This window comes from Terrapene carolina, unplaced genomic scaffold, assembly GCF_002925995.2.
Source record: "Terrapene carolina triunguis isolate 2854851 unplaced genomic scaffold, T_m_triunguis-2.0 Scaffold69, whole genome shotgun sequence".
In the NCBI taxonomy this organism is placed as follows: domain Eukaryota; kingdom Metazoa; phylum Chordata; order Testudines; family Emydidae; genus Terrapene; species Terrapene triunguis.
Genome location: NW_020664420.1, coordinates 12,239,013 through 12,263,626, shown reverse-complemented (window position 1 = coordinate 12,263,626; position 24,614 = coordinate 12,239,013). Strand labels below are relative to the sequence as shown.

At 39.7% G+C, this 24,614-nt stretch overlaps 1 protein-coding gene across 1 annotated transcript in view; it reads left to right on the top strand.

Moving 5' to 3' along the window:
- The window catches only part of MBD2 (methyl-CpG binding domain protein 2), a 58,373-nt gene extending 40,568 nt beyond the window's left edge, over positions 1-17,805 (top strand). Inside the window, exons 5-8 of the mRNA XM_026649010.1 lie at positions 2,964-3,054; positions 3,904-4,081; positions 12,191-12,332; positions 17,343-17,805. Of these exons, the coding sequence (XP_026504795.1) occupies positions 2,964-3,054; positions 3,904-4,081; positions 12,191-12,320 (399 nt within the window). The 3' untranslated portion in view covers positions 12,321-12,332; positions 17,343-17,805. The remainder of the gene's footprint in view (positions 1-2,963; positions 3,055-3,903; positions 4,082-12,190; positions 12,333-17,342) is intronic.
- Positions 17,806-24,614: the final 6,809 nt, after the last annotated feature.

The window sequence follows — 24,614 nt, the reverse complement described above, 5'->3', positions numbered from 1 at the left end:
CCTCACAGTTCTTAAAGTATTTATCCTCATAACATCCCTGTGAGGTAGGGAAGTACTGTTAATCTCCCCTGGGCACTGGGCTTCCAACTCCAAGTTCTTTGCATATCCTTGCTCTTCAGATATCCATTCTGGAGCACCCATGTTTCTCCCAGTGCATCCACACAACCATGTATCCCCTATTAACTAACCTTCCTCCCTGGCACCTCATGGTCTATGTGAGGAGTAGAGAGTGTGATTTGGGGAAGCAAGCTGGTGGCACCAGAGAACAATAGTATCTGATGGGCTTTCTTTGCAGAGTAGATGTACCATCACACCAAGTCTTAGAGCCCTGGTCTGTTGACTCGGGCTCACACGGCTTGGGCTGCAGGACTAAAAATATCAGTGTAGACATTCCTACTGCGACCCTCATCAGGTTTCAGAGCCAAGGCTCCAGCCCGAGTCTGAATGTCTACACTGATATTTTGAGCCCTGCAGCCTGAACCCTGGCAGCCCACGTAAATTGACCCAAGCTCTGAGACTCGGCACTGCAGTTTTTTCTTTGCAGTATAGACATACCTGTGGTGTAATCTCTGCGAGTGGAGATGGAAGTTCTTGGGTCTTGAGTGTTTAGCTAGAGTAACAGGGCACAATTTTTGAAAAGGAGCATTTTAAAAAGTTTCCTTTGCAGAAATTAGTAGTTATTTTACTAAAATAACTTATTTGTCCTCAGAAGAGTTATTGTGCCAAACTGAGACTAAAATCAATGATGAAACTGAATTAGAAGGATTTAAATTCTTTTTCACTGCTTATGCATATCTCAATGTACTCTTAGTTATAGAGTTGCTACTTACTTACACTTTCATAGTAACTAAAACATGGATTTCTTCAGTGTTCTAGAATTTTAAAGGCATTGTCACTTTATTCAAAGAGTGATATTGGTTCTTATAGGAAATCTATTATACTTCTTTGGAATACAATGTTATAATGATACAGAGAGTGGCAAATAATACACATGAAAGACTCAGGGTGTTAAGTGTATACAGTTAAAAAAAATTAGATGCAAGGGAAATAATCTGTGTCTTCAACTACCATCAAGGTACAGTAACAGTATAACTTAAGGGAGGGAGATATAACTTAAAGAGGGAATCTATTTCAGAAAAGAGTAGGACAGGAAACCCCTGGCCTGAAAATGAGGAAAGGAAAGCTTCAGCTAGAAATACGAGTTCAGAAATTGGGTAAGAGTTCACAGGAAGAATTTTAGGATTCAGATTAAGTGTTCCTAGTTGTATGAGCAAATGAGGAGTGACAGATATTAAAAGAAATTCTTGAGTCATAGCGATGTCCAAGAACAGGTTAGAACAATCTGTCAGTGGAACTATTGTAGTCAAATAGTCCTACAATCAACACACGTGTTGGGTCAAACTGGATGATCCAAAGGTCTTATTCAGTTAAGATCCAATTTGTAAAACAATCATGAATATTTTGTTGTCCAGTTAAGAGGTGTTGGGTGACTATTGTAGAAAGTTAATCTCTTTTTACTTCCAACATTCAGAGTAGGTAAATTATCGTTCACCCACTGGTCCAGATGTCATGATGGAACAAGCACAAGAATTCCCACAGCAATTGCTTGTCACATTTTCCTGTCAGTGCTTTAAAACAGTTGACATTATCATTAACCTTTTCCTCCCCCTAGATAGTGCCCTCCATCCCTGAGAGAATGGTTTCTCTTTAATGATTCTTGTTCAGAAGTTTATTGTATTTCAATATGAACTTGATTGTTTTTTAATGAAGGAAGCCTGAATATATTGAGTACACTCATTAATTCCAAAGATAGGTGGTGGGTGAAGGAGGGGGAAAATCAAATGTTATAGCCACTAATCCCTTACTGTTTGTGCTCTATATCGGAGATCCCAACTAAGTGGTACATTACTAACTTGCCAAGAATGAAGGCAAGGCCTAATTTTATTTAAAATGGAACTTATTCCTACCTGCTTTCAGTGTTCAGAGGTGGTAGCTGTGGAGACTATATGTCCAATTGTGCAGTGCTCTATCGTAACCGGAGTGTAGGCTACTCATACATGCATGAACTAAGAAGACCACAGTGAGTGGACATGTTGCCTCTAGCCAATTTTGGGGGAATTTTTAGGTTTTTTTTTTTTTTTTTTTAATGAACTTCACTAATATGGCTGGTTTGGTATTGTATTAAGAACTCAGAAGTACTGGCAGGAGAAGCCTAAGAGTATGTGTATGCTGTGTTTTTAAAAACTCACAGCAGCGAGACTAAAAGCCTGGGTCTACAGTCTTGGGCTTGTGCTATGGTGCTAAAAATAGCAGTGTAGACTTTACTGGAATGTGGGCTCTGAAGCTTAAGCAGGGGGTGGGCTTCAGAACCCAATCTCCAGCCTAAGCCTCAACATCCATCCTGCTATTTTTAGTGCAAGCTCTGTGAGCCTGAGTCCATAGACCCGGGCTCTGAGACTCGGTACCGCAAATTTTAAAACGGAATGTAGACATATCCTAAAAGGCATAACATTGGTAGATAAAGTAGAAAGAAGGAATCTGTACCTTTCTGTAGGAGTATCTCAGGCCACTAATCCATTTTTTTGCCTGACAAACAGGTGGCAGAGGTAGAGAAAGTGGACTTAATTTGAATTACATTTCAGATAACTTTTTTAATTAGAAAATACTAAGGGTTTGATCCCACTCCCATGAAAGTCAGTGACAAAGCTCCTATCAGTGGATGGGATAATCAGTGGAAGAATAATCATGCCCCAGTCTTTATGTAGTAAGTCGTGTGGATATTAAAAATAATATTACTCCTTTTTATTTAATAGGGTGCAGTTGTAGGCCACCATTTATCACTTTCCTTGTTTAAGTGTTTATTGTGAATAAACTCTATGCTAATATAAGCATGATTCTGTTTGTGGTATGCTTCCAAATATATTTTTCTTTGCTAACAAGCAATCTCACTTTCCATCTTTCAGCTTTTCTGGGAGAAGAGGCTACAAGGCCTAAGTGCATCTGATGTAAGTGAACAAATTATAAAATCCATGGAGCTACCTAAAGGTCTTCAAGGTAGTGTATGCCTTTAGTAACTACGCTATGCCTAGTAAGCAGAATGTATATAAAAAAAGATCATGTTAGCTTTTCAGATATTCTTAAACTGTTACAGTATGTATCTCCGACTTTGATTTACTTTAGTAGCCCTCAGATCTTAACATGTGCTTGCTGGCAGAAACACCTGTCTCCTCAAAAGGGTTTTCTCTTTTATCAAGTTACTAACTTAATTAATATAAAGAACATTTCAGAGTTGTACTCTTTTCTTGGCACAAATGCAATTGATGTGAAATTCAATAAGTTATAGGTCACAGTTAGTAACTGTTTATTCTACCACATTGGAGACATCTATAGGAATTTGAAAGAGTTGTGAAAGACTTCACTACTACTTGCCAGCATTGGCTTCGTTCCTTGTGGCACTGAAGTAAAGAGAATTGAGATACTTGTATAGATATTAATGTTAAAAGCTACAAAGAGAAATTGTATTTCAAGACCAAATGTTACATTAATAAGTGTACTCGAAGACAAGATAATTGCTGAAGAAGGAACCCAGATCATTAAATTGCTTGACCTTCTTTGAGGAAACTGTAGCCAATTTGAAAGTTAGCACTTTACAAATAGCAAATATAGTAGATATTTTGTTTTTATTTACTATATATTAAAATTGCATTAACAGGATTTCAAAGTCATTTGTTAAATTCATAGTCATTATTGCCATTAGATATGTGGTCTTAAAGTGTATGCTCATACATCTGGATGACATCTTATACATAGGAGAAAGTCTGCCATTTAAAGTCATACATGTCTTGTGTACCTTGTATAGCCATCTGGTTAAATAAATTAATTGTGCTGTAATTTATATTTTAGGAGTTGGCCCAGGCAACAATGATGAGACCCTCTTATCTGCTGTCGCCAGTGCTTTGCACACCAGTTCTGCACCAATCACAGGGCAACTCTCTGCTGCAGTGGAAAAGAACCCAGCAGTGTGGCTCAATACATCTCAGCCCCTTTGCAAAGCATTCATTGTTACGGATGAGGACATTAGGTAAGGGAGTTGAGACATGAAATTTTCAGTAAAATGTACATTTTTGTATACTGAGCTTGCTCTTCATATCTAATGAAAAAACAGAGCATATTCCAAAACATTAAACAGAATCATGTACTTCCCCATTTGAACCTGTTAAGTGTATCTGTTAAACTACAGAATAAACTGGTTGTTTCCTAAATATATTTGTATTTAACAGAATCAAGAAAAACGCTCTTATGGCTAGAGTGCTAGCCCGAGCCTTGGCATACCTGGGTTCAAATCCCTGCTCTGCCACAGACTTCCTCTGTGACCTTGGACAAGTCATTTTGCCACGCTATGCCTCAGTTCCCTGTCTATTAAGTGGGGATAATAGCACTTCCCTACCTGAAAACTATGAGGCATTCAGATACCATGGAAATGAGGGCCCCAAATAAGTACCTTGGATAGATTTTCATCGATAAATTTGTTTGTAAAACATGAATACCCATTTTTCTATATGGTTTTTGAGCCACAGAGGATCTGAGCTCTATTTTAGCCACCATTTAGCTTTTTGCGATATATAAACTAGGCAGGACTGCAAAAGCTGGAGTCTGGGTCCTTTTGCTGGCAAGCTCTTCACTTTGTCGCCTTGCACTCCAGTTTTTCTGATTGACAGAGCTGGGAATCAAATCCAAGAGTTTGGGCTCCCAGTTTTGTGCTCTAACCACTTTAAGCATTTCAACTTCTGGAATTCTGAACATTTCTTCCATCAGTTAAGATGTCTCCTGAATATGTTGAGTAGGGTAGTATAAAACTGATTTTTTTATTTTTTATTTTTTTGGTTAGGAATGATTCATTAATGATTAATTATTCTATTCACTGTCATGCTTTTAATTTCCAAAACAGAGAACAAATATTACGTTCATATAATCTGCATGTGATGTCATTGCCTTTGTTCTGTAGCAGGGATCGGCAACCTTTGGCATGCGGCCCATCAGGGAAATCCGCTGGCGGGCTGGGATGGTTTGTTTACCTGCAGTGTCCATAGGTTCGGCCGATCACAGTTCCCACTGGCCGCAGTTCGCTGTACCAGGCCAATGGGGGCTGTGGGAAGCGGCTGAGGGATGTGCTGAGTTAGAGAGACTAAATGGCATGCTGAAGTCCTCCCAGGGAGCTGGTTTCAAAGCCAGCATGGGGAACTGGAGTTCCTGACTTTCAGTCCATGATCCAGAGCTCTAGCCCATGATGTTTTTGATTATTTTTTTTTTACCCTTTAAGGAACATCAACTTAAAAAATAAGACTTCTCTCTGAAAATATTTTACCTGTTATTGTTACAATTAACACCTAAAATCATACTATAACAGGACTGGGAGAAGATTTTTTTCTGTTTACTTGTCACATTTAACAGCATTTTATTCACAGTAGGGCAGTTTTTCCTGTATTGTCAGTGTGTGAGAGGTGTGTGTGTGTGTGTGTGTGTGTGTGTTGTTGTTTTTTTAACTTAACAAAGGAGAAGATATACTTCTTAGAACAAAATTATAAAATCACGACGATTGGCCGTGAGGATTCAGGGGCAGCGGCAAGTGTAGTAATTGAAATTACTTCTAACTCAACAGTGTCCCTTTTGACTGTTCACTACCAAGCACAGAACGCTTTCTTGCCCATTTGTGTAGGATTATTTTAACTAAACTTTATTACTGCCAGAAATGAAAAACAAACTTCACACAAAGACCATGTAAGAAACTAAAACAGTGTAAAAGGTAGCATCCTAATATAGCTTCTCTGTTATAACACTGCAAAAAAAAAAAAGGTAATAATTCTAAAAACCATAAATTGCATTGAAAACTTAAGGGATGGAGAGAAAAAGCTTTGCTCACACCTGATCAGAGGCAAGTAATGGCTATGAATTTTGCAGACAGAGCATAACAGCTACCTCCACAGAGTAAAATTTTTGCCAATTTGAGCCTTGGGTAACTCTTTATTAGGATAATTACCACCATTACAAAATTATTAGAGGCTATTTACCAGTTATTAGAGCCTACAGAAATTGTAAACACTTGTGTAGATGTGGAATATCCATCCTTATTGTATGTTAGGATGAAGAATATACTGTTTTGTGTGTTTGGGGTGGGGTGAGGGTTGTAAATCAAAAACTGGTCTCAAATGAAAAGGCACTAATTTTGTGGGACATCTTTTGTGCTTCTGCTATAACAGCAGCTAACTGCTATTTCTAGAGCTGTGTACATTTTTGCTGACAGAACAGATACAGCAGTGCTGGTACATAAACAAGAAAGTAAATCAAATGGAGCTGTATTGACCTTTGCAGTGTGGAAAAAGTGAGGGGGGAAATCATAGAGGAAGTTCAAACAACACTGTAGTGTGGTCATGTACAGTTATTTGGACCAACATTTGCCTAAAAGAACACTTTATTTTGTGTTCTTCTCTGTATCTATAGAATAAAGTGTATAAATGTAAAAACATGCTAGGCCCATTGTATAAAAAGCTAGATAGTTGATTGTTTTGTTTTTTTGTACAATCTATTTAAAGTATGTTCAGAGTTTGAAACTGTTGATCTTGGATTGCTCTGTTATTTAGGTGTGACATGGTTTCTTGCTGTAACACAGGGATCAGCAACCTTTCAGAAGTGGTGTGCCAAGTCTTCATGTATTCACTCTGATTTAAGGTTTCGCATGCCAGTAATACATTTTAACGTTTTTAGAAGGTCTCTTTCTATAAGTCTATAATATATAGCTAAACTATTGATATATGTAAAGTAAATAAGGTTTTTAAAATGTTTAAGAAGCTTCATTTAAAATTAAATTAAAATGCAGAGCCCTCCTGACCGGTGGCCAGGACCCGGGCAGTGTGAGTGCCACTGAAAATCAGCTTGCATGCCGCCTTTGGCATCTGTGCCATAGGTTGCCTACCCCTGCTGTAGCATATTTGCTACAGTTAAAATTAGTATAACTTAATTGTAATTTGATTTTTGGAAGGTTTGGCTTCTTCATATTCCCCCAGCCATTCACATTCTTACAGTTTCTGTTCTTCAGTGTAATACTTTCCTACCTCCTCTGCCCACCACATACATATACAAATAGCTGTGTTGTGTGGTTCTAGTTAAGAAAAATAGCCACCAGAACATCTGTTCAATGACCTATGTGTCCTGTCTTGCTCCACAAAAGCTCCTAGGGTGAAATTCTTGCTCCATTGAAGAGTGGCAAAACTCCCTTTGACTTCAGTAGAGCCAGTATTTTGCCTCCAACCTGTACTTTCTTTCTTTCTTTCTTTCTTCTTTTTTTTAAAGAGGAATTCATTGAAACTGGGAAAGGTATTTATTTAATAACAGGCAACCTTACATTTTATTTGATCCAAAGAGAGAAATGCAGCCATATTCGAAACTCAATCCAAAATCCTTAAATTAAAAACAAAGTATCACTTACAAAAGCATTTCAAAGTAGTTATATAACATCTTTAGTATTCAGGACTAAACATTTTTCAGCTTGACTAGGAAACTTGCAGCAAGAATGTCAAGTAACTTAGAGTCAGGGTTTTTACTTTTTCTTCCTGGTGGAAGAGAGTTTTAATTATGAATAATTACAAACTGCTTATGTGTAATTAATATTTCATATAATCACCAGCAGAGGGCACTTTTGCATTGCTGTTCTGCTTTTCCATCTGTACAAAGTACTGATCTTTAAGAAAAAACTTACCAAAGTAAGTGAGCTAAGTTGGCAATTTCCATAAAAGTTTTAATAAATTGGTTTTGAATCCCTGTGTTGCTGCTGTGTTGCTCACCTGTAAGTGCTCGATGTGTATTAAGTCAGCAACTTTATTGTATAATGGATTAACTCAACTCTCATGGCTTTCAAACTATTTGATTAAATCAATAAGCTCTTTGCCATTCCTCGCGATTAAGTCAAGTTGAATCTGTAACTTTTCTGAATGGTTCAACAGACGTTTCAGCTCCGTTAACACTTCTGTGTTTGGCGTAATTTTCATTTGCTCCTCCACAAAACGGAAGTAAAAAGTAATATACTGTGCATGGTGTTCAGTAGCAGCATACCAGCTTCCCCATCTTCACTTACCTGGGTTAGGGGGCAATTTTATAGGAAGATATGAACCCACAGCCTGGACTGTGATTTGCACATTGCTCTTTAAAACACAATTTTCTGCTCAGACAATGTTTAAACACCTTTTTGACTGTTGCCTATTAGCTTGTCAACATCTAGTAAATTGGGCCTCCAGATATCACTAGCATTACAGGTAAGATGAACTGAGTTAGGCATTAATCTCTGAAGCAGTTGATTATAGGATGCGTTATCAGAGATAAATGCACTGATACCATTGAAATCCACCTCAAAGGTATTCAAGCACTTGCAATAGTTTATGCAATGATGTTGTAATTAACAGACTGTAGGTAAATTGGATCAGCGAGGACAGCTTTCAGTTCCAAGTCAGATGTGTCTTCATCATTTAGGCCTTGCAAAACAAATAAAATATGTAACACAACTGATCTTGGGTACCAGTTGATAGGTTGATAGGTTAGTGGCCACGGACACATCCATTTTCTTGTGTTTCCCACCTAGATTGCATTTAGATCTATTCACAATACAACTCTCTATGCTACACATGCATACAGCACTCTATGGTGTACAGGCTGTACAGTTTGCTAAGTTGATTTTTTTTGTATGAAATACATTATATTATATACATTTTCATCTTTAGAGAATATTGAAAAATCACGTTTTGGGGGTATTTTCACGATTTCCATGCACTCTGTGAAACCATGACTTACACCAGGTCTTACGTGTGAGTAATCAATTCTCAGGCCAGCCATGTCTATGGGTGCTACAGCAGCACAGTTACGGCCACTGTTGCGCCCTAGTGTAGGCGCTACCAACAGCAATGGAAGGGATTTTTCCATCGCTGTAGGTAATCCACCTTTCCCAGTGGCGGGATTCTTCTGTCGACTAGCTGTATCTACTCCAGGGGATACGTAGGCATAGCTACGGCGCTCAGAGATGTGAATTTTTCACACACTTGAGCGCCAGAGCTATGCTGACCTAATTTTTGTGTGTAGACCAGGCCTGAGTCAAGATGCTAGAGAGAATTATGAAAATTAGGGTAAAAAGACAGTTTTGCCTCTGCTTTTACATCAGCTTTTCTACTGACCTCTGCTGCTTTGTTTTGTTCTCCTCTTGCTCCCTGTGGAAGAGAGGGGACGTACTTTGGGGAGTGCTAGGGATTGCATCTGTTCAGCTGAGCAGCTCCAGTGACATCCTCACAGGTCTCCTGCTTCCATGTTCGCTTGAGGTAGATTTCTTAGAATCTTTGCCGCCACCGCAAATGGAAACAAAGGCACTGGATCCTCTGTAGATCCATCTAGCACACATTTCTTATGGTCCAGATTGGCTTCTACCTTTGACAAGCTCCAGTGATTTTAGGTATACATTTTTTGTGCAAATGCTTTCCTGCTGAAAAAATGATCTTGTCAAAACTGAAAGTTTTCACAGAAAAACGTCAGCTCTGATGCAAAATTACAGTTTTCTTGTGGGGAAACTTCAAAAAGAAATTTGTTGTTTCAGAGAAACACTTTGGAATTTAAATGAGAAATTTCTTTCATTTTGACTTAAAATGTCATTTTCAATTTGAAAAAACAAAGCAAAACAAAATGACATTCTGATTTTAGTGTCAGTTTTAAACTAAAATTCTTGTTTTGAATCTGTTCAAAAGTTCCCATGGGAAAATGAAAATTTTTCACATAAGAAATTTTAACTGGAAAATGTGGGGAGAAAGAGAAAAATACAGTCTTCAGTGATCAGAACTACTCAAGTGAGAACACTTCCTAAGCAAGGCTGTAGTTATAAGGCATAGAGTGCCATCATCAGAGGATCTGGACAGGCACTGGACTCTGAATGATTCTGCTCTGATTTATATCAGTGAAAATCTGAAGGAAATGGAACTACACCAATGTAAAATTAGTGTAAGAGAAACTAACTGGGCTGGATCTCTTGAATTTCCTGACCTATACTTTGGAGAGCTAGTTCATATTGCCTGCACTTTGCTTAAAAATAAATCACATTAATTAGTATTGTTATTGTACCCAACACTGCTAAAGTCCAACCTAATGTGATATGCTGAGCAGAAAGATATTGAATCAAGTTTTAACAAGACCTTCTTTCACCTACAGTGTGAACTTGACATAAAACGTGAAATGAAGCTTATTGCATCTTAAACTTTTCTAACATTGTATCCATATGCAGGTTGTGGCTTAATAAAGTACCTAGGTTAATGCAGAGTGAGATCTTCATGCCAGGGCCAGAGCAACATAAAGGGTCTTAAAAGCCCCATATCTATCCAGGGAAAGAATCCCCTGGTTCAGGCACTGCAGAAGACAGACAAAAGACTGCCTTTTAGTAACCCCTCAGGAACTGATGGTGGGGCGGAGTCCAGAAGGGGCATGCTAGGGGTGGAACCACAGCACTGAAGCCCATAAGGCAGTATAGGGAGGTTTCTGTAACTTAGACCCCCAGGTCTGTCTAATTTATGCTGGGGGCTCCTCCAGCCTCCAGGAGCAGCCCAGGATCAGGAGGGGGTAGACGCTTTAGTGTCACCCTCCCCCTGGGCTAAGAGTTCTATGCTGTGGCTCTAAGAGATCTGTTTAAATTGGGTTTTGTAACATTCTCTTAAAATTTGCAAAACTCTACAAGGCACATGACAGAATTTCATCCAATTTGTTTTAAAATACTTATTTTTAATAGATGTAAGTTGTCTGTGTATTGGTGGCTTGTTTTCTTAAATGAAACTGAAATTAACACAGCTGTCTGTTTAGCAGCTTCTTCTGTAGCATCAAACCGCTTTTTGAACTAACATTTTTATCTGAAGTCAGAATAGAACTTGAAATAGTTTTGATTAGAGACAATGTCCAGATAAAAACTATACTTTTAAAATCTTGCCTGTTGTGCTAGCACTTCAGTTTATTCAGTTCTGATAATATAAAAATTAAAAAAGTCACTGTACTGTTTTGTTGCATTATACTCAGGTTGAATAATTAAACAAGACCAGTCAATTGTAAGTGTGTTTTTTCACTTTATCGTTTCCAGCTGTGGTGATTAGATTCATGACCTGTCAGGGGAATGTTTGAATATTAACCCCCTTTCATCTAAATTTAAAACTCCAGTAACTATCTGTTTTAAATTGGGTTTTATACAATCTTCTTAACACTTGCAAAACTTAGATTTGGGGTCTTAATTATGTTGATTCCCTTTTAACTTTTGCTCAGAACAAGTTAGATGGGTAATAAAATATATTTTATGGGGTTTAGTAAACTAGTGGCTATTTTAAAAATGTTTTCAGGTGTGGAGTAACATTTAGAACCTAGAGGAATTTTCCCATCAACTATAACTCTCTAAAGTAGAATTCATATTTGTGGACTAAAAGTTTGAACTGTCATCTCAGAAAACATGATTTCTGTAGTGCTTTTAACATCTACTTTAGAAACAAATACTTGGAAGGTGCTCTTTTACACTTGCTGTGGAAGAATTTATATATACACCTCTACCCCGATATAATGCTGTCCTCGGGAGCCAAAAAATCTTACCGCGTTATAGGTGAAACTGCGTTATATCGAACTTGCTTTGATCCGCCGGAGCGCACAGCCCCGCCCCCCCGAAGCGCTGCTTTACCGCATTATATCCGAATTGGTGTTGTATCGGGTCACGTTATATCGGGGTAGAGGTGTACTGGTAAAACCTCAGAAAAAATAATGTAGTCTGGCAGAGCACTTATAGTTCTTTCCTCTGTTCCATATTGTGATAAAGTAGGTTGTGTATTATTGTGCCACAACTGATGAGCCCTGAGAACTTATGCAATTATGTTTTTGAGTGATGGGTCTGTGAGAGCTAAATTGGTGGCTGAATATTTACAGTACACACAAAGAAATCCAAAAAATCCTTTTACCTGGTGCTGTGAAAGTCAGTTTTGTAGTAGGATTCATTACTTCAGCTTTAAAATGTTTCTGTTTAGACTACATACCCTAGCAAAACCTTTTCTTATGAGTGAAGGTTAGGCAAACGTTTTAGTCCTATGTTAATATACACACAGGATTGCTATTGTTTCAAATGTTTGTCACTCTGTTTTTGAAACAGAAAGCAAGAAGAACGGGTGCAACAGGTGCGTAAAAAACTGGAGGAGGCACTTATGGCAGACATCTTGTCGCGGGCTGCTGATACAACAAAAGATATGGATGTGGAAATGGACAATGGAGATGATGCATAAGAAAAGGATCAGGTAAAGCCAGAACTCCAGGTGGCTTTTCTATGAGATAGGAAAACTTTGTACTTATTAGCAGTGTTGATCTTAACAGCCGTTCATCTTAACACTGTCACTGAGTCACCCAGTGGGCACTTACATCTCACTCAAAAGTTGAGCCCTGTTTCATCCCATACAAGTATCAAGGAACATACGTTGTGGCTGACAAAATACTAAATTACTACCTCTACATGCATGCTAAAACACAGAATATCAGAAATATGCTGTCTAGGCTACCAGTGCAACAGAAGAGGAAAATGTGACTCTTTGGCCCAGTCTTGAAAACCCTTACTCATGCAAATAGTCTGTTTGAATAGAAAGTGGGTATTGATGCAAAACAGTGGTCAAATTCTGCAACATTAACATGTAAGGCTTCAACTTATTTTTGAACATTCTACAAAAATTAATGTTTTCTCCATCTTTTTTGGTGAAAATTGCTTGAGTTCATAATTTCCTCCTCCTTGGATTTCATTTGTCCCTAACCATTATCTGACGTACAGAATTTGCAGAATTACAAGGGGCTTACATTTCATTATGTTCTATTTTTTTTTCTTTTATAAAAACGTATTTGGTGTTTTTTCTAAAATAACTTCCCATGCCACAGGACAAGAGGGTTCTAATTCTAGGTCTAGAAGGGACCTTGTGAGGTCATCTAGACCATCCCACTGTGCTGAAGCAGGACCAAGTATATCTAAACCCTCCCTGACAGGTGTTTGTCTAACCTGTTCTTAAAAATCTCAGATGACAGGGATTCCATAACCTCTCCTGGTAACCTATTCCAGATCTTAAATATCCTCATAGTTAGGTTAGATATTAGGGAAAATGTTCTAAATCTCCCTTGCTGCAGATTAAGCCAATTTCTTCTAGTCCTACATTCAGTAGACATGGAGAATAATTGATCACTGTCTGTTTTATAACCGCTTATACATGTTTGAAGACTGTTATCAGGTCCCCCTAGAGGAAACAAGACCTACAAGAAAAAGTAAACCAGTGATATGACCAACTAAGCAGGCATAGTTATGAAATTGAACATAATTAAGACTGATATCATGTGGGTCAATAGAGACTGTACAGGGAAAGTGGATGTAAATATTAATGGAGGACAATTAAACCAGACTGACCAGTTAAAGTATCATGGTGACTGGTTTAGACAGCAAGCTTGAACGTTGAGATACAGTCCAGACAGGGCAGTGCTGGAAGAGTGTGGAATAACATCTCAGGTGTTATTTATGACAAGCATATGCCACTGAAACGGAAAGCCTAACAATATAGAACAATGATTTGCCCCACAGTGCTCTGTGATACAGAACCACGGCAGTAAAGAGATGGCAGGTTCAATGCCTGCAGGTATTTTGAGCTGAGATGTCTCTATGCTATAAAAAGAGTGCTACAAAGAGACAGATTTCAAAGTGAAAGCCTTAGGAGGGAAATCAGAGTCTGTTACATAGGTGACAAAATCCAGCAAGCACAACTTTGCTGGTTCAGACACATACAGAGGATGAAAGAAGAGGATCTGGTAAGTGGCAGGAGAGGGTGGTAGGAAAGAGACCATGAGGAAAGCCAAGGAAGCAATGGATGGATTGCATCAAAGATGATGGTAAGCAGGTAGACCTTAATGCTGCCTTGGACAAGTGAAGATGGCAGATGCTTGTATGAGGACCTAACCCCACATGATAAAGGGAAGAAGAAGAAATCAGGTCCCCCCTCAGTCAACTTTTCTCAAGACTAAACCTGTCCAGTTTTTTTCAGTCATTCCTTATAGGTAGGGCCCTACCAAATTCACGGCTATGAAAAACGCGTCACAGTCCTTGAAATCTGGTCTCCCCCTGTGAAATCCGGTCTTTTGTGTGCTTTTACCCTATACTATACAGATTTCACGGGGAAGACCAGCATTTCTCAAATTGGGGGTCCTGACCCAAAAGGGAGTTGTGGGGGGGAGGGGTCACATGGTTATTTTAGGGGGGTTGTGGTATTGCCACCCATACTTCTGCACTGCCTTCAGTGCTGGGCGGCCAGAGAGCAGTGGCTGTTGGCCAGGATCCCAGCTCTGAAGGCAGTGCCCCGCCAGCAGCAGTTCAAAAGGATACCACACCATGCCACCCTTACTTCTGGGCGGCTGGAGAGTGGCGGCTGCTGACTGAGGGCCCAGCTCTGCAAGCAGCAGCGCAGAAGTAAGGGTGGCAATAACATACCATGCCATCCTTACTTCTGCGCTGCTGGTGGCGGCGGCTCTGCCTTCAGGGCTGGGATCCAGCCAGCAGTCGACACCATGAAATTTTTGTTCAATCTAAATGAAATACTATGATCCTACTTTTCCTCCTTCGCTTAGTTCTACTCAAATCACCTCTTCTAACAAATTTTATAAATATTTTTGTAAGCACTCAGATACTTCTCTGTTGCCTTCTCTTCTTTTCTCCTGCGTTCATTGGAGGCTGTGTAGTTGGGGATAGCTCATCGGCTGTGCGCCTTTTCAAGAGCCTTCAGAAGTGTAGCAAGCAGGCAGGATTTAGACCCTCTCTTTTCAGAGCTATCTTGAGAATTAGCTTTTCCATATCCAGTCTAATAGAAATGACACACTATCCCCACAAAACATGTGGCCTAAAAAACATCTGCAGCTAAACACCTGCAGCTGGCCTGCGTCATCTGATTTGGGCCTTTTAATTGCAGTGTAGACGTTTGGGCTCAGGCTTGGGGGTCCCAAGGGTCGCAGAACCTGGAGTGCAACCCAAGCCCGAACATGTACACCTGAGGTAAACAGCCCTGTAGCCCAAGCCATGAAATCCTAAGTCAGCCGACACGAGGCAGCCACGGGTGTTTAACTGCAATGTAGACAAACCCATAGTGACTCTCTATTCCCCTCCACCCCACTGCTCTCAGCTTGGCAGATAAGTTCAGTTAGAGCAATCCCACTAGGCTGTACATTGTATCTGCAGTGTACACATGCAACCCTCTATGGAAGAAAAGTTATACCTGCTCTACTTAAGAATGGAAACTTTGTTTCTGCTGTTAACGTCTTTCCTCAAAATGGTCCCATCCATCCTAAACGTTCTTCTCTAGAGCATATACCAAAATAGAGTTTCCTTCACTTTTCCAAAGGAGAAGCACTCCCATTTCTCTCGTCCAAAATAGCTTGAATTTATTGCTTTACATGCAAGGTTGTTACTAAGTTGATCTGTACAAGTATTTGCTAAACCCTTTTAGAAATAATTATCCAGAAGGATGACAACTAATTCCCATGTTCCTATTGAGCTAAAATTCTGAAAGTTGGTACTTATTCACTATGGGATCTTGAGTACAGGAAACAATCCAAACTTTGAGATGTGAGCTTTCCTTAAAAAGTAAGCCAAAGAATAAATTAAAAGAATGTAGTCTTGTGTGAGATGGTCACATTGGCTCTGAGCCCTCCAATTTGGAGAAATTTAAAATAAGTCAGTTTCATTTCATGGAGTTTAGTCAAAAAAGTTGTTGAGGCATATTAATACACTTGCTGATGTAGACACTGACAGTCATGCCCACCCAAAGGAGAGACTGCTGTCAAGTAGTTCAACATGTAGCTTAGGAAGTGATCATATTTATTTAAAACTAAAAATCCAAAGTGAACTAGATGGGGTGTGGCATATAGACACTGAGCCACTTCAATGATCTAGTAAACCATTTGAGGACTAGTGGATGGAATTGTTCTGGGAGAGGAAATCATTAACGTTAGAACCATGCTCACATCTGCACGGTAGATGTTGATGCCAACATTCTGCTCTCCTTCATTCACAGCTCTCCCACTAATCAGTGGAGTGTGTGTGCATGTTGCCCTAAGCTTGCACAAAGGCAGACAATTATGTAAAAATGTTATAAAATGTAGGTTTTAACAGTACTTATTATTTACTTATAATATTTTGAGCAGCTAGCACATGTTGGTGCTACATAAATATGAATTTGATTTGGATTGTGTGAGGGGACACTTATCTGGTTGGTCTGCATAATAGACTAGTGGCTGTCCTGCTGCTCTCCAATGCATTGAAATCATCCTAACTAGCTCAGGGTACAGATATTTGCCATTGAATTTGCAGTCCCTGTCAGTTGTCGCTGTTAATAACTTTCCATGTAATGAGACCTTAATTATGTATATTCTAGAGGGTTGACAAATGTAAGAACTTTAGCATTCTTTATATATACAAAACTTCAAAGTTATAGAGTCAAGAAACAAATAGGTCAGTAGTATGAAATTTCTATTGTCTAACAAATAATTATTTTGAAATGGATATTAATGAGGTTATAACATAGACCTATTGTGTTTTATAGTGATGATCCTTATTTTCATTAGTTAATTCTGCAGAAATTTGACTTATTTAAACTTAATAATAGACCTTTTTGTAGTTTCATCAAAAATGGATATGTTGTATATACATAGCTGGCATGCATTCTGTTTTCTTCTAACAGCCATTTTAACTGCAGACTTAAGTAGGATTTTTGAATAAGTGATCAGTTTGTGTATATGGTTGGTTGCTTAAAAACTTTAAACTGGAAGAAAAAGTGCTATTGAGATTAACTTTTATATATTATGTAATATATATAAAAATGGAAGCTATTTATCAAAAAAATGAAAAATTAGGTTAAGGAGCAATTCACTAAATGCCATAGAAATGCAGGTCACATTTAAGAGTATATTCATAAATAGTTTATAAAGGGTTCAATGTTATAAACATGTTATATATGTGAGTAAAGTTAGATGGTTATAAGTGCATCAGTTTAAGGTGGTTATAAGTAACTTATTGACCTATGGGACTGTAACAGTTGATTAACCATTTATTAAAATATCAATTATTTATTAGCCTTTTGTCAACTATTTATAAGTGGGCCCTTAATGTGAAATGTGACTGAAACACAGCTATATGTTTCAACAAAGTTGTTCTGATTTAAATTGCGATCAACCTATCATTTCTCCAAAGAAATACTTTTACTTTTGATTTATTTATCCCTCTCTCTAACTTACAGGTACTTTAACTGACTTGTCCCAGGAGGAATTTCCTAAAAAAAACAGAGGCACTTTCTCCTTCGGTCTTTCATTGTAAGAAGAAATGGACCCATGCACATTTATATAGCTTTCTAATAGCATTAAAACCAATGCCTTTTTAGACTCCTATTTTTGATGTATATATCTTATTTGAAAAACAAACTTTATTTTGTGTCCTATGACTTAAAATAGTCTTTTTTAAAATATCAAACTGTACCCTTAAACTAAAGCTGAGCTTTTGACTCTAGGTTGCAAACCTACTGGAATTATATTGCCTGTACTTAATATTTGTTTTTCCTGTGGTTTATAATAATGATGGATCAGGAGAACAAGGATGGATCAGGAGAATTAAAGATTATTGTGACTCAATGTATATAAACAGATTTTTATACTGCTGTTGAGTGAAAACACCTGTACATTCTTCCATCATCACTGTAAAGATAAATAAATGATTATATTCAGAGCGACTGGAAATTGTTCTGTTCTGGGGTAGAGCAAGCAACGAACTTGTGTCCCTGCTCCCAGTTCCAGTGCCTGTTTGCCTCCTTGTTCTCTCAGCTGAGATTGGTAGGCTGTGGAAAAGCATATATGTCCAAATGTGCTTTTGTTGCCCAAAGCAGGGCCTGTGGGAAATTTGTCTGAACTTAGCAGCAGCTGCTGGATTTTCACCTGAAAGGAAATATAGCTAAAGTACAACAGACTAAATTTCTTCTGAGAAAGGACAGAAAAAACAAGTAGCCAACATGGCTTCACAAGGTCCTGCTTTGCCAGGACAGAGGTTAAATATAAACTAACTGTAACGGAAAAGGGTGAGCAGCAACAGCTTTCTCAGTGCAATACAAAATACAGCAGGTGTCACAGTGCCTGACTTATAAGGAGTCTGGTGGCACCTAAAAGACTAACAGATGTATTTGGGCATAAGCTTTCGTGGGTAAAAACCTCACTTCTTCAGATGCATAGAGTGAAAGTTACAGATGCAGGCATTATATACTGACACATGGAGAGAAGGGAGTTAAATTTGCAAATGAATTTTAGTTCTGCTGTTTCTCTTCAAACAGACTTCCAAGAGAAACAGCAGAACTAAAATTCATTTGCAAATTTAACACCATTAATCTGGGCTTGAATAGGGACTGGGAGTGGCTGGCTCATTACAGAAGCAGCTTTTCCTCTCCTGGAATTGACACCTCCTCATCTATTATTGGGAGTGGACTACATCCACCCTGATTGAATTGGCCCTGTCAACACTGGTTCTCCACTTGCGAAGTAACTCCCTTCTCTCCATGTGTCAGTATATAATGCCTGCATCTGTAACTTTCACTCTATGCATCTGAAGAAGTGAGGTTTTTACCCACGAAAGCTTATGCCCAAATAAATCTGTTAGTCTTTAAGGTGCCACCAGACTCCTTGTTGTTTTTGTAGATACAGACTAACACAGCTACCCCCTGATACTTGCCTGACTTATGACATTTACAATCTAAGTAGACAAATTGCAAGGACTTCTAATGATCGATGTAACAGCGTTTCTTACTTAAGTGGATTAACTTTGGGAACTTTGTCTTAGTTCTGATTAATCAATCCAAGGGAATGGGTCGTCCCCCACCCCCCCCTCTTGACTAGGGTACTAAGCTGCCCAAAGAAAGCCAGAACTGTTTGAAGCTCAAAATGAATCAATTGCCTCCTCGCTTCCCTGGCTTCTTTATAGCTGTCTGCTGGCAACTGCCACACACCTGTTGTCCAAGCTGGGAGAGTTCTTTTACTTAGTGTCTCTTTATGCTTAAGATAATGCACATGGGGTCAGCAGTGTCTTATATGAGCAATCCCACTGAGTTTCTGGGGGCTTGGTGGAGACCAGTGCTCAGTGCCTCTGTCCCTGGCTTTGTTTCCTCCTGCGTTGCAGAGCCTTTTCCCTGTTCAACTTTAGAAGGAACCTCCTGGGGTCAGAAGACACGGAGAAAAGTGTCATGGATACAGCAGCTTCCTTTAATCTCTTTCCTCCCACCCAAGCTGTCCTATTTGCTCAGGAGGATGATTGGGACAAGAGATTTGGGGCCTACTTCTAACCTACACGCCTGTGAGATCAGAACCAGGCCCTAGTCAGAACCTCATCAGTCTGAGAGCTGTTAAATCTGATTACTAAGGCCTTGGCTACACTTGTAGTCGCGCCGCCAGCGCTGCGAGAGCTCTCTCGCAGCGCTGTAAGTACTCCACCTCTCCGAGGGGAATAGCTTGCAGCGCTGCGAGCGAGCGTGCAGCGCTGCAGGCGCTGATTACACTGGCGCTTTACAGCGCTGCACTCGCTGCGCTCGGGGAGGGGGGGGCGTTTTCACACCCCTGAGCGCAGCAAGTTGCAGCGCTGTACAGTGCCAGTGTAGCCAAGGCCTAAGATTTCTTCGCAAGAGGTGAAAATATGCTGTTCTACACAGTAACTTTTTATGTAAGATATAAGACTTGATCTGCTAGTTTTAGGAGTTGATCTTAAATTCCACCATTTCTAATGCAGTTTTTCTGGTTTCTAGATAACTTTTATTGAGCAAGAAGCTCATAAAAATCCTACAGGAATCCAATCCAGGCTTAGTTCTGTGCTGCTGTGCAATGTGTTCTCATTATAGAGACTAAAATATAAAGTCATGATATGCACTCATGTGAACAGGGAAAGTAAATGAAATAAAACCAGCACAGGGATGACTTTAAGGAAACTATCCCAACTAAATGTGTTTAAAGTAAGACCTAAATGCAGATGCACCTCATTCAGAAGGAAGGTTATTCTTAATAGTAATTGTTTAACTAATGGTTTATGGCTTGTTTATGCTACTGCTAACACTTATTGAATGCTTCAGGTGGCTGATGCCCTGCATTCCAGACCTTTTTACTTAAAACTGGGAGGTGGAGGGTTTTCTTCTCCAACTTATGACAGATACTGTAATGATACTTAAACTGACAGGGAAAGGATTGTAGGATGCAGTCAGGGCTCTTCCCAATTGCTAATAATAGTATGCATTAAAGTTTATGCTATGGTTCATTTGACTTGTGAGAGGGGCCCACTGCCATTTGTTTTCTTCATTCTAGCATTTTCAGATCAGCAGTGCCGCGTTGTCACTAGAGGTGGTCAGAAAACTGGGGTGTTAAACTTTGTTTGGTCAAAACTGAAAACTTTTCAGCAGCTGAAAACTAGCCAGTGTTTGGGCAGTGGTGGCGGTTTAAAAAAAAAATTGAGGTAAACAGACATTTTCCATTAAAACTGATTTTTTGATTAAATGAAAAATTTCTAACAAAAAAGAGTTTTGACTGAAAACTGTCATCCAGCTTAGTGGCCTACGGATCAGCTTTATGGCACTTTCCATCTAAGGCTCTCCAAGCACTTCAAAAAGGTTATCTTCCCCAGGGGGAAACTGAACCATAGTGAAAGGTAAAGTGACTTGTCTAAGGCCATACAGTAAGTTGGTGAAAGAATTTGGAACAGAATGCAGTTCCCCTGCTCCTAGCTTAACAAGTGGAGCTGCTGCCTCGCTCCTGGACAATTCAGTCCTCTTCCTCTAGTGGAAAATTGTGACCGTGGTGCTTGGAGGGGCCACACTGAGAATGCTCAATCAGGGCAACTGCAAAGACTAGGGCAAAGAATTCCCCAAACTGGGGGTGACAGGATCCCCAGGGTTAAATATCCTTATTTAAAACTAACAGCCAGGCCTGGCAGAGCATTAAAGGTTTTATGTGGCGTTTCCAACCCTCCAAGATTGCCCTGGATCCCCCAAGAATTAAAAAAAAAAAAAAATCTTTCATGAGAGATTGTCATGTGATGAAATCTCCAGGAATATGTCCAACCAAAATTGGCAACCCTAATTTTACGATGAACTACATCTGGTGTGTATAAACAAGCTCTGCAGCCAGTCCATATCTGGTACAGAAACATGACAGACCAGAATTAGTTTTCCTGTTGAATATTTAAGTGCTATTACTGCTGAGTTTGGAAGTCCTCAGAGAGAAATCTTAGGATAGGCCTACATGCCAAAAAAAAATAAATAAAAAAAGTGCTCTCTTCCATCAAGTTACCTCAAGAATTATATTACTGTAGGAGTGGTAAGGCAGCTTTAGAATCATGTTAGGCTAAGAAAGCACCTCTCTTACATGTAGACAGGGGTTGGTGACTATTGCTGGAGTTGCATAACCCTTTTAAGATGTTAAATAGTAGGGCTATGCTAACCTGATTCCATGAAAAATCCCATAACCTTACTTTGATGTGACTCCCACCTATCAGGAGAGTAAGTCTCTCTCCTTTCCATAAATGCTCGTGGTAAGAGAGATGAAGGAGGTACATCTACACTGCAGCTGGAGAGGTAATGTCCCGCTTGGGTAGACAGATGGAGATTAGCTTTGATCAAGTTAGCGCACTAAAAATAGCAGTATAGCCAGGGCAGCATGGGCTAGCTGCCGAGTACTGTCCCATCTGAGACCCTAGGTTAGTTCTCAGGCAGCTAGCCCATGCGACTGCCCACACCACCTGGGCCACACAGCTATTGTTAGTGTGCTAGTTTGATCAAAGCTAGGGCGTATGCATCTATTCCACCTAAAATGGAAATTGCACCTCCGTTGCAGCATAGACATACCCTTAAAGGACCTAGACCTTTGTTGGCCCTTTGCACATGAGTAATTTTACCCCTGTACAGAGGATTATAATTCCCACTGTTGTCAATCCAGCCCTTTTTCTTTAGCACTGATTATATCTAAATTGCTACCAGAGATACTCATTTCATAGAGGAATGACTTACTTATATTGCACACATTGTTTGGTATTGAACATTTTGGTAATGTGATTTTGTAAAGTATAAGTGATGTTAACTCATCTCTAATTCCTTCTAAAGGTAGAACTGGTGTTTCATCTTAATCCATCACTTTGCCACTTCCTCCAGTCTCTTTTCCAATCCCGATGAAGGATTGCTACATAAAGTGGACCTTAAAAAGTCCCTTTACGAAATCCAGAGACTTAATGTGCTGCCAATATTTTATGTCAGGTTCTTCAACAAAGCTGGATCAAAATGGTTGTGTGCATGTTCTGCCCATAGCTCTTCCTTAATCAAACGATCCTAGGAGGTGAAATTGTAGTTTATTCAATGTGAGCTGTGGGGTGACAGCATCTAGCCTGACATGGCCCCCACATCTCAGAATTTGCAGAGCAATTGCTTGGGGATTGCTTACATTGCCTGCACCAAGCAGAACTGTCTTAACATTCAGCCTCCCAGGAAACTGGAGCATGGCCTAAGTCAGGCACTCAAGACCATCTTTGTATGTGTCAAATGAAATATTTATAGTGTGCTTTGTAAACAGAGGGTGTGACAAGCTGGGAAATATCTGTACTCTTTTTTATTAATAAACTGCATTACGTGCGTGCGTGTGTGTGTGTGTTTAAATGATGGGTTCCTTGCTATGGAGTTAGAGCGAAAGGGATCATTAAAACAACCATGCAGGAAAGGTAAAAAAATGAGCTAGTTATGACACATCCCAACAAACACAATTGCCAGATTTATATCTGTGAAGATGCAACTCAGCCCAATCCAGGTGACAGAGCAGTTTTGCCAAGGCGGAGAAGAAAGAGGTGAAAGGGAACTCTAACTGACCAGAGGACCCCCGGGCCTTGAAAAGGATTGGGCTTGAACCTAGTGTCTAGAGCAGGGGTAGGCAACCTATGGCACGCATGCCGAAGGCGGCACACGAGCTGATTTTCAGTGGCACTCACACTGCCTGGGTTCTGGCCACCGGTCTGGGGGGCTATGCATTTTAATTTAATTTTAAATGAAGCTTCTTAAACATTTTAAAAACCTTATTTACTTTACATACAACAATAGTTTAGTTATATATTATAGACTTATAGAAAGAGACCTAAAAACTTTAAAATGTATTACCGGCACACGAAACCTTAAATTAGAGTGAATAAATGAAGACTCAGCACATAGCTTCTGAAAGGTTGCCGACCCCTGGTCTAGAGGCTGCCCAAGGAGCTGACAGGCTGGCAAGCAGTCACACAGAGAGCATGCTGTGAGCAGGACAGTCTGCTTCTCCCAGCTGGGCTGAGGGCAATCTACAAAAGCTGTCAAGGAAAGATTAAGGTGTAAGTAAGACCCAAGTATTTTGTCCTTCCCCCTTCCCCCGCCCTTTCCCCTATGTGCTTTTATGCTTGAGAGAGTACATGAAGGATGCTTTGTTTTAAAAAAAAATGGTTTTTGAATCACTTTACCCACCTCACTGGTCATAGGTCCCCATGGAGGGAAAGGGCTTACAGGTGTCCAGCTGATTTGGACCTGCCATATTAACTTGGTTGGGAAATGGTGGGGGCTGATGGCAGGGACTTAGGCCTAGCGTGGCTGAACTGCCGAGTCTGCTCAGAGTGAGGTGCAGGAAGACAGGCCTGTGGCCGAAGGGGTGCAACTCAAGAGGATCCAGAGTGCAGTTGGCCCTTTTACCATCACAAAGTGTCAATATTTTGGTGCCAATATACATATGTGGGTGTATGGGTCTCTGTGTGTATCCTGCTTATAGAAAAGGAGACTCTGATGATTTCATTTGGCACATTCAAAAAAACCCAAAGATGACTGTGAGGGCTTATGGCAGGAGCGGTCCCTGAAGTGCAACCAGAACAAAATCAGATACTGCATATATATAGAAAGATGGTTCTGCCTTTGTGATCTCAAGGAAGTGGGATTACATTTCTCAGAGAGCAGACTCCTCCATAAACACAACTCTCCTATCTCTCACTCTGTTTGAGGTGGTTGGTGATTAGGTTAAAAAGCCAACTTGAGAAAAGCTCAGATGCAGAACGTATCACTACCATCCAGAGAAAAGTGCATTAAAAAGTTTAGGTAATGGGAAGGTCATCTGAAGTCATCTTTGACCTTGAATGTGTGTGGTTTAACTACTGAGAACCCTACAAACTATATTTTATTTTACCACTCATGTTCTAACAGTTTTATTTTTTCCGTATAAAGACATCAGAGCTGCAATTTAAGGAGAGATGCTCCTTGTTTTGGCAGATGAATAAGCACTGTTTTTGCACCATCTATTTCTTTGTAAAATTCAGGTTGAAAAATAGGGTGAAATAATGTAGAAGAGTCTTTTTTCTAGAACTAAAACACTTAGCGTGAAATGCTAGTATAATACCAACAGACCCTGGTCGTCGGCGGGCAGGATCGAGCCTGGGATCCTTGGGGCTTAGTGCATGAGCCTCTACAGCATAGCTAAAAGCCATGTTGCTATTAGCTAAGGCT